The 10,132-nt window shown below is 54.3% G+C and overlaps 1 protein-coding gene across 1 annotated transcript in view; it reads right to left on the reverse strand.

Moving 5' to 3' along the window:
• The window catches only part of OPHN1 (oligophrenin 1), a 66,169-nt gene that overhangs the window by 8,624 nt on the left and 47,413 nt on the right, over positions 1 to 10,132 (reverse strand). The window contains exons 17-21 of the mRNA XM_035895642.1: positions 9,585 to 9,659; positions 7,460 to 7,544; positions 7,036 to 7,094; positions 5,424 to 5,529; positions 3,565 to 3,724 (exon numbers count right to left, since the gene is read on the reverse strand). Coding sequence (XP_035751535.1) covers positions 3,565 to 3,724; positions 5,424 to 5,529; positions 7,036 to 7,094; positions 7,460 to 7,544; positions 9,585 to 9,659 — 485 coding nt within the window. The remainder of the gene's footprint in view (positions 1 to 3,564; positions 3,725 to 5,423; positions 5,530 to 7,035; positions 7,095 to 7,459; positions 7,545 to 9,584; positions 9,660 to 10,132) is intronic.

Raw genomic sequence — 10,132 nt, forward strand, 5'->3', positions numbered from 1 at the left:
CCCTGCCCCCGCCCCGGCGACCCGGGCTCCCCCAGCCTCTCTGCAGAGGGGCTCTCAAGGGTCGGCAGCGCCCGGGAAAGCCCCGGCTGCCGGTGCTGGAGCCGAGCTGATGCTTTATTTGTGGCTCTATAGACGTGCCCGGCCGTGGGCTTTCCGACAGCCAGGCTGCCTGCGCCGCCCCCTGCGCACCCACAGCAGCGCCAAACTGATACGCAGCAACATCCCAAATACAGACAAAACGGGCAGAAGCAAATGGTCCTGGAGCAGATGAAGGAAACTCTGGAGCTGTTTCTGAGGAACGGCAAGGTTTCCCCAGCAGCAAGGAGACACAATCTGCACAGAGCACCCGACCAAGCCCCCACCTTGCTTTACATTAACACTAAAACCGCCTTCAGCTCCTGGCTTACAGCGATGTGCGGGGCCCTGTGAAATTACCTCAAATGAAATACTGGCATAAACCCAATGCTGCTAAGGACTTCTGTCTCCTTTTCTCACTGGTCATATGGCACATATTTGGTTGGGTTTAATTTAGCGGTTCTTATTTATGTCAGTGCTTTTTTTAAGAGCTGAAAAAGAATTAAGCCTCTGGGCAGTCTCCTGAAGATCTGAAACACCACATTAAGTACCAGAACCAACTGCTCTTGTGTTCTTCCCATGGATATTAATTGAATTTATATCTGGCTTTAAAGAGCAAGTTACTGCTCTCAGGGTTGCATGGGCTGCTGAGACCCGAGGCCGCGCTGCCCGTCCTGGTCCCTCTCTGGCTGCTGGCAGGAGGCAGCTCAAGCCCAGAGGACGAGAGCTCACACCCGACCCAACCGAGGAGCAGGGTCACCGCTCCCTCGCTGCATGCTTTCTTACGGAAGGACAAGTTGATGGTGTCACCCAGAAAAATTTTTAAATGAAGACATTAATATTCTGATTTGATCAACTACACCATTTTTGTAATTTAAACAAAAAGCATGTTCTTTCTTCTCCCAGCCAAAGGGCAGTCCTGGGAAATCAAGATGGGGGATGAGACTAAAAAACACAGCCCCGCTTTAACATTCTTGACCCCAGAGACCGGGCAGGGTGCAGCACGGCGAGGGCGGGCACCGGCCGCCTCTGCAGCCACGCTCCCCACACCGCTCGGGCAAGGTCGGACCTGAGCTGCGCCCAGCGTCTGCCCAGGCTTCCGCTCAGCAGGCTCGGGACAAACGCCGGGGCAAAGACCCAGGCAGGCTCCAAACCCCGTTCTCGCCATTTCAGCTGCTTTGCCTTCCCGATTCGGTGGCGTGGCTGCTGATGCCTGATGCCCTTGCAGGGGCAGTACATTTTCTGCACTCCAGAAGGCAAGGTCTGGCACGTTCCCCCGGCCGGGACACGGAGGATTTGCTGTGACATGAACAGCCCGTGATTTAAAAGCAGCAGCTCATGTATTACTGAAATAGCAAAGGTTTACCTGCAGCAGGGCCATTTTTTGGAAACATCAGTCTCATTCCTACATATTGACAAGTGTCCAATATTGTTTTTTAAAGAAAAAAGCGTTAAGTTCCCCACGCTGATACAGGTACCACCCAATGCTGTTTTCATGAGATGCTTTCCAACGTCTGAAAACCACATTAAAACCCAGTCCAAACTACTCGTTTAAGATGTGGGTGCAGCCTCTGCTTTGCTTCCGCCTTCTAAATGAAAATCCAAGTTAAACAACTTGAAGGTACAAAGACAATGACAGCCCCCCAGGAGGTTTATACAGTGAAGAAGGTGCTTCCAGAGCAATCAATTTATTTAATTTAATCTCGGCACTGGAATATAAGCTGTGGAAACAGTAATTATCCCCAGAGACGTCGCGACTGGTGACTGTCCTGCGCGTCTCCCTAGGGCACTACGTCAGCCATGCCCCTCTCCTCCTCCAGACTCATTTTGAGTGTTTGCTCGTGCATGAGCTGAGGACACTTCCAGCGCTGACGCTGAACTTACAAGCTCAATCTAATAAATGTTACGAGCTGAACCTTATTGCTGAAGAAATTAAAAGCAAGCAAAGAGATGTCTGGCTTAATTAAAGATTTAATGCCAGGTCTTACCAGTGGCAGGGTAAACCGAGTGTTGACTCAGCCTGCACCGCGGGCTGTACGGGACGGGAGGACAGAGGCTCCGTTCTGGAGCAAGTGGTGCGAGGACCCCAGCACACAAACCATTCCCTGTTTTGCCATGGGAGCTCATTTCAAGCGTTTGCAGAGATGTACAAAGAAACTGGCTTGTGATTTTCACGAGCTTCTTGTGTGGACACTCAAAAGTTTCTCTGGGCTCTCTCATCCCATTTCTTTTGTTTCAGCCCTCTGCACCACAAACGACTCCCACGCCACCCACCTGGTCCCCGTTTGGTTGCTGTGAATCCACATCCACTTCTGCAAGAACCCTGCTCTTTCAGCTTTGGCCTCCTCTTCCCTTCCCGAGAAGGAAGCTTCACTTCTGCACGCGTGCCGCCCTGTCTGCTGGGAGCACGACTCCATCCTCCTCACAGCAAACGACGGCCTTTAAGGGATGGCTTCGAGCTTCCCCTACCTCTAAGGCGCAAGAGATTGTTTGGACGCTCTGTAACGTAAAGCATTCTGAAAAGCTGAGGGGCCCAGCTCACTCCTTTGGACCTAGCGCGGTTATCGGGAACGCAATCTGGGCCCTGGTCTGCTGGTCTAATGCAAACGCTGCTCCAGTTTTTAAATATCACCACAGGGCTCTGTCACCCTCCAGCCACCCTGGAAACCCTAAGGCCAGATATGAGGAGGAGAAGGGGCTAATGCAGAGAGAAGGGAATGTTCTGCTTTTCATCAGGACCACCAAACAACAGAAAGGAATCATCGGCACCCACCCCAGCAGGCTAATCCAGACTGCGCTTAAGCAATGCTCTCACACAAAAATACTGAGCAAGGATCCCTTGGAAGGTGAACGCTGCTGGAGCCCTCGCCGGGGTGCACGGCCCCGTGCACAGCACTGCCCCAGCACGACAGGCACCGGCACGGGCTGAAGCCTCCTCTGACTGCTCAACCCCCGGCAGCGGCTCCCCCCCCGACCTGCCCACCCCACCCCTACCCCGGATCTGAACAGACCGTGTATGCACCGCTCAAGTGTCTTCATCAGCCTTTCAGTACGTGTCTGCTTTGGGGTTTTCCCCCCGTATTAACAGTTGTACAGCGTCTCATCTTGGACTGTGCCCACTGAAACCAGTGATGCTCTGGTCTAGCTCCTGCCTTCAGCAAAGGCAAGTGTAAGGTCCCGCAATGCCCAGGCATAGAACAGGGTTGGTTGTTTTTTTTCCAATAAAGATTCCTCTTATTTAAAAAGAAAAGCAAAAATCCCTAGACTCAGGGTTTCCTTTGGAACTAGCTAAAGGCGACAGCGGGGAACATGTCTGCTTCACCTTTTGTTTCCTTCTGAAGCATTTCAGAGCAGTATATTGTATAAAAAAATCCCTGCCCTAAGGAGGCTCCAGGAAAAGGAGCCAGAGCTCTACATCGTTGCCACAGCAACGGTTTGCCCAAATGCTCCGGAGCAGCCCGGAGGGGTGGCTGGGGCTGCCGCCCGTACCTTCCCAAAGTGCTCGATGAGGATCTCAACGACGATGTTCTGGAACTTGATGTTCATCATCGCTGCCACGGTGTCCTCCTGTGCTCGCATGAGGGTTGGTCCGAATATCACCCCCATGTTAGAGGGAGACATCAGATTCTCTCGGCTGTGCTCACATACGCTGCGGAGAGCAGGGAAAGGAGGAAGGGGTTTGGGGTTGGTTTGGGTTTTTTTGAACAAATCTTATTCCAAGCAACAAAAAAAAGGGATACAGTAAGAACCAGTCAGCCAATTTTCTTCATTTTGTTCCAGCAGAATTTGTTTCCCAGCCCGGCCAGAGATAAAACATGTCTGCAGCTGGGACACCCACGCTGGATGGGACAGCTCTGTGGGAGAGCACCGTGCTGACAGCGGTTTTATCTGACCCCTTCCCACTCCCAGAACCCTGTAATCAAAAGTCGTCTGCGCAACAAATACACAGAAGGAATCACTTCAATGGGAATATCCTATTTATCCAGAACTGACTTTTGGCTTTAATTTCTCCTCTCTCCGAAGGAGGAGGGCTGAAGGCAGGGAGCAGGCTTTGGAGGTTTTCAGTACACCTCCACACAGCACCGTTTTTCCGAAAGCACCACGGCCTCCCAGGACAGAGCGCTCTCTGTCCGGCCCCTCCGGCTCCGGAGGAACGCGCAAGCCTGCGGAGCAGCACCGAGTGCTGACTGAAGCCCCAAGCACCCAGGTGGGCACCGCCTGGCTCCGGACCCGCCGGAGGAGCGAGGCTGATGCCGACTTGGAACGGGTTCTGGGTTTGCCCTGTAGCGCTGGTGTTAAAGAGGTTTCTGTCAGCACGGAGGGGAGAGGGAACAGAATTTAAGCATGAACGCTTTAGGGATAAACACAGCGCCTGCAAGCGCGGCGTCGGACTGCACGCCAGGCGCTCCCAGCTCTGCCACTTACGCAGAAAGGTTTCTGAAGATGACACAAACGTGCACGTGAAAGGCTGGAACCGGACAGCAGGCGGGATCCCCTGGCCAGCCCTCCTCGCCCCAGAGAGGGGGCACGGCACCGGGGGCCAAGCAGCCCTCTTCGAGCAGCCCTGCTTATGTCTGAAACAGTCCAGTTTTGAAAAGGACTTCCCCAAAGGTCCAAAGCCAGCCCTGTCATACAAAAGCCACTGCTCCTGCAAGCCCTGGTCCCTCCTGGCCTGCACAGATTGCTCCCTTGCTGAGCTGCAGCATGGCTCGTCACAAGCGTCCCCCCCTGCTGCGCCCCTGCTCCTCCCTGGGGCGGAGAGGGCAGAGCTCCCCCACGGAGCCTTTGCATTCGGTGTGACAGGGAGGCAGGCAAACACCCGCTTCCCAACGCAGTGCTGGTGCCAGTATCAGCAGGTAAGGGGCTTTTTCAGGGGCTCACTGGCGGAAGCAGCGCTGCTGAGGGCCACCGAGCATCCAGCACGCCTGTCTGCGAGCAGAGACTGACACGCTGGGGCCTTGGTGCTGCTCCAAGGGCTCAGGACACTGAATCCATAGAGCCACAGATAAAACCAAAGCATGCTTCACGGTCAGCCCACAGGCACAGGCCCTGAAGCTGTTCCCAGCCCCCGGACCTAATGTTCCTGTTAACTGGAGTGAGAGGTGACAACTGACAGCTCTGCTGCATTTTAATATTAAAATTATTTCCTGCTTGGTGCTTGTCAGAAAGGGGATGACAGTGGCGATTAGAAAGAGAAGCATCACTTAATGCAGTGGGCAGCAAGGATTTGTGCAGTTCCAATGTAAATTCCTAGAGGGACTTGTGGTGGATGCAACTTTGCAAACCTGCCAGAGAAAAAGGCTTCTCTGCTGATTCCATTACACCCCTCACGAAAAACGCCTGCTTACTTGACGAGGTGTTGTATGAGGAGCTCTAACATGTCTCTGTTCTTGTCAGGTAGTTTATAGACCAGCGCATGAATCGCTCCCAACCTGTAATCCAAGTTCTCAGATTCTGGAAAGAAGTAAAACAAAGAAAAGTTTGTGCCCACCACTTTCAAAGTAAATACATAAGAGAAAGATAAAGCCAAAGAAAATCTGTGGGAGCTGTTCCTTCTGCAACGTGGGGCTGGCTGGCCAAGCCCGGCGGTGGGAAGCAGGAGGAAAGCGCGATTACATAGCAACAGGGTCATCGTTGTGAGAAACAGAACGAAGTGGAGAGGGAGCCATGGAGCTTGGGAGGGAGCTCAGGATTGCAGTCGGCCTCTGAGCACGGCTGGGGAAGCAGGCTGGGCACGGCTGGGTGCTCCCTTTGCACCCTCACCCCACACATGGGGGCACCCACGGCCCCTCTGCTGGGTGTCTTATCAGCCCCGACAGCCGCAACACTGAACAACGCGGTAAAATGTCCTGCAGGGAAAAAAAAAAAACCTGAGTCCTTGACCCAAAGAGGGCAGCCTTACAAGCATAAATAATCAAGGAACAATAAAATACTCGGTGTGAAAAGAATAGTGTGGGATCTCAGTAGCTGGGGAGCTCAGTGGCGCACGTGGCTGAGGGAGGGGAGGGCTTACGGCTTTGCACATACTCGGCCATCATCGGCTTAACCCGTTCTGAACCTCATAAATCCTGGGCTGGGGAACATGAGGGAGGTGGTGGAAAATTTTCCTTTCCAAGAAAGAACAAGTGATATTCACCTCCAGAGGCCCAACCTCAGGAGAGGCGGGTGCTCTCCTACCCTCCTGTTGCCTTCAAGGAGGCGCGGGGGTACGAAGGATGCTTTAACCCGAAGTCTTGCTGAGTGGGCCATAGATTTCCAAATGCCAGTGCTCTCACGCTGAGGGAGATGGCCAACTCCCAGTACCCAAGTCTCCATCTCAGCACACCCTGAGGATGCAGCCAGCTCAGAATTATTACGGGTCATTTGAAATGGCCATAACAAGAGGACAGCCGAGCACTGGCCGGTTGGGCACAGGCGATGCCCTGTCAGTACACCCATGGTACCTGGCTAATCTCCACCAACACTGGCTGTGGCTCAGTCCCAAGAGCTGCAGCAGAAAAATGTCTTTGATGTACAGCTAGACACTTCGGATTCAACATCCCAGGGAAAATTTCACGACCTAAAGACAGCATCTACCTATCTGTGTGGCAACAGCACACCCCATTTTAAAACACTCATGGGTTTTAAAATAAATGTATTAATGCTATCAAGAAACAATTCTTCTGGGACATTTGGGCTGGTTTCAGGCCAGTTGACATCCCCTGGCTCCCCAGACCCTCGGAGAGCATGAAGCCCTGTTGGAGGGAAGAGCACTGCAATAGCAGAGGAAAGAAGGGAAGAAATACCACCCCCTCCCTTGCACAGTTCCGCACTCGGAAGAGAGGGTCACTCCTCTTCCTACGGGGAACGCGGCCGGACACCCCGGTGTCGGGCTGGCAGAGCTCTGTCAAGTGATTTTGATGTACGCTGGTTGGGGAGGGCAGGGCCAGGGAGCGTTGGCGGGGCGGCCGTGGGACTTACTGGCAGCCAGGACCAGCTCTTTGTGGAGCTTGTACGTCATGACGGGTTCGGACAGGTTCCTGCAACAACCAGAAAGAAAAGTGAGCTCCAGCAGGGCAGCGTGCCCCGCTCGCGACTGATCTCGAAGGGCTGATGGGCAAACCTGCTGGCCCTCCACAGGCCCACCGGGTCCCGGTGACATCTCCCCCCCAGCCAGCATAATTTAAGCAGCTTTCCCCATAGGATGAGGGGTTTCTACAACAGGCGTATTTAAAAAAAAAAAAAAAAAAAAAAAAAAAAAAAATCCATTCCTCCTCCCAAAGCCTTGGTCACATCTTTGCCCTTTCCAACAGCCAGGTGTTAACATCTGGCAGTTCTCTGCTCTTCACCCGCACCAGCCCCAAGCTCCTCCGCCCGCTCGGGGCAGGTGTGGCTGCAGCGCTACCTGAGATAAAACTTCAGCGAGCTGGTAATCGTCTTGATGTCCCAATCACCGCTCTGGAGATCCACATCCCCCGGACATTTTGGATCTGGAGGAAGAACAAAATGGCTTTAAAATAAGGTCCCTTCTGAGGCTGTTAATGAACAGCAGGCTCTAGGGAGGGCGTGCTCTTGGGACGCTGCTGCGCCTCACAGCTGGGAAAAGCAGAGCAGGACCGGCGTCAGTACTTTGGCAAGGCGGGGGAGCAGCGCTAACCAGGGACAGAGGACGAGCAGGAGGTAACGTGCAAGCAGTGCTCAGTTACTGAGGGTATATTCTCCACAGTTTGTTTTTTTCCCAGCACAGCCAAGACTGGCAGAAACGGCGCATTTCAACAGATCCAAGACAAGCTTTCTGATATCCAAAGTAATCTAAGCGTCCAGCTCCAATCCCTCCTTCGCAGCTACTCCCCTGAAGGCTGTTCTGGAAACGTTCCCCCTCGCCGCACGGAGAGGAGGGAGCTCAGAGGAGGCGGCACAGCGGCGTGGAAGTACACACTGCTCCTGCCTACCCGCGCCGAACAGCCACATCATCCCTGTGGTACGATGAAGTAATGGACACGGCTGGAGGATGAGAGGCAGCTGGACTAAAGAAATAAACTGCATGATTTATTTTAAAGAAGAAATAGGGCTCAAGGCAAAAAACCCCCCCAAACTCTCTCCTTAGCGAAGTTCATGATGAAATCCTTCCGCAGCAGTTATTTCTGGGCTGTTGGACTTTTCATCGTGAGTTCGCACACAGCGGGGTGGCAAGTGGTCAACCAGACCAATGCGTATAAATAAAACAAAAAGCCACTCGCTGGTGGGGTTTGGAGGAGAAAACCACCGAGCTACTCCCAGGGAGGGTGAGAAGCCAGAAGCAATAAAAACTGAGGCTAAGTAATTAGTCATCAGGCAAGCGTAACCAGATTGCTGTCTGAAGTCACGGCCCCGTGGGAATCGCGTACAGCTACGAGTCCACACGAACCAGCTGCTGTAATAAACAACAGCAATAGCAAAACAATAGTAAACAATAGTAAAAAACAACAATAAAAGCCTTTGAACACTACATAAAGCCCCACTGGAATACTGGGAGAGCCCCACAGCCTGCTGCGGGGGGGGGTGTTTAACTGTTTCTTGTATACAGACACCCACCAGTTCCCACACCTGTGTGCGATGCGAGACTCGGTGCACAGGAAGGCTCACAGCAGAAATGCAGCCATCGGCTTATTAACGTACACATTGCATACGCTGAGGTACCCCAGTCCTCCCAGGTGAACACCTTAAACCAGGATAACGGCCCCCCCATGGAGGCCACCTTCCCAACACAGCTCTCCGCAACCCCCCACTGAGCAAAAGTGTCCCCCCGAGCTCTCTGCGGGGGCCGGCTGAGGAGGTGGCCGTGCTGGGCCGCCCTCAGGATGCCCCCGCTAATTAACGAGTGCTAACCCTCAGGTCTGGTTCTCATGTCCGCTGCCTAAATAAGAACGGGGACACAGGCTGTTACCAAGGGAAAGGAGCTGGGATGGCCGGGTCAGCAATGATTCTTGCCATTGCCTGACTGTCGGGCGATGCCGGCAAAGCCGTGCCACGCGTGCCCGACGGCGCCAGCAGCCCCGCTGCCCACGGCCCCTCCGCCCCTGCCGCGGCTCGACCGGGAGCTCCCGCAGCCCTGGACTGGGAGCTGCCGGCCGTGCAGGCAGCAGAGGAGAGGGCGAGAGCTCCTCTCTCTTTGGCCGATGTCCCGCACCCCGGGCCTGCGGCAGGAATATGTCCCCAGCACGTGACTCCAAAATGCCTGAATATTTTTAGCACATGATGGGAGCAGGCTTGTCCCCGCTGCTCCAGGGTCACCACCTCGCTTTGTCTCGCTGCTGCTCACTTAACTTAAAATGCACCTTGCACCACAAACACATAGGTGCAGTTTAAAGAGAGAAGCAACAGAGTGGGTTACAGAAAAAAGCCTGGAAAAGGGGAAGATGTGCCCCAGAGGGGCCACAGGGCCCAGCAGCCACGCCGGACACTTCTCCCTGTGGAACCCTATTCCCTCTGTCCCTCTTAAACAAGACAAAACCAGGGCAATGTAGTTGCAAGAAATAATGAATTCTTACCAAAGAAGGCATTCAGCAACTTCTGCACCTGAATATTGCTGCCAACAGTGCGGTAGACGCCCTCCGTGGTAATCCCTAAACCGGAGAAAGGCAGAGAGTGTTAGCCCAGGGTCTTCCCCCGCTGGTGGGAAGTCCCAAAGCCCCATCTAGTGGAACTCCTCGCCCGGCTCTGCAGAAAGGCTCCTGGCAGCCCGCACTCCGGGCTGTGGGCAGAGGGCAGGGGGCTGCGGGCAGGACCCCCGCTCCTCTCCGGGGCCCCTGCTTCCCGCCGGAGCGTGCCCTGCCCGCCCAGACAGCCCTTCCAACCGTCACAGAAGGCAAACACCTTTAAGCAGATTCTTTGAAAATATCGGCCGGTGTTAGGACAGACAGAACTGTATCTGCCCGGCTCGCAAGCAGGGTCTCGTCACCCCGCTCCTCCCCACTGCCGGGGGGCTTGGCTGGCCCAAGAGCTCTGGAAGCGACAGCAGCCGCCCCTCCCCGCGGCAGCCTGGCATCCAGCTGCTCTGGGGGGATTTCTCCTCGTCCTCCAGCCCCCGCCGGCGAGG

Source organism: Egretta garzetta, unplaced genomic scaffold, assembly GCF_000687185.1.
Source record: "Egretta garzetta isolate BGI_Z169 unplaced genomic scaffold, ASM68718v1 scaffold906, whole genome shotgun sequence".
NCBI classification, from domain to species: Eukaryota; Metazoa; Chordata; class Aves; order Pelecaniformes; family Ardeidae; genus Egretta; species Egretta garzetta.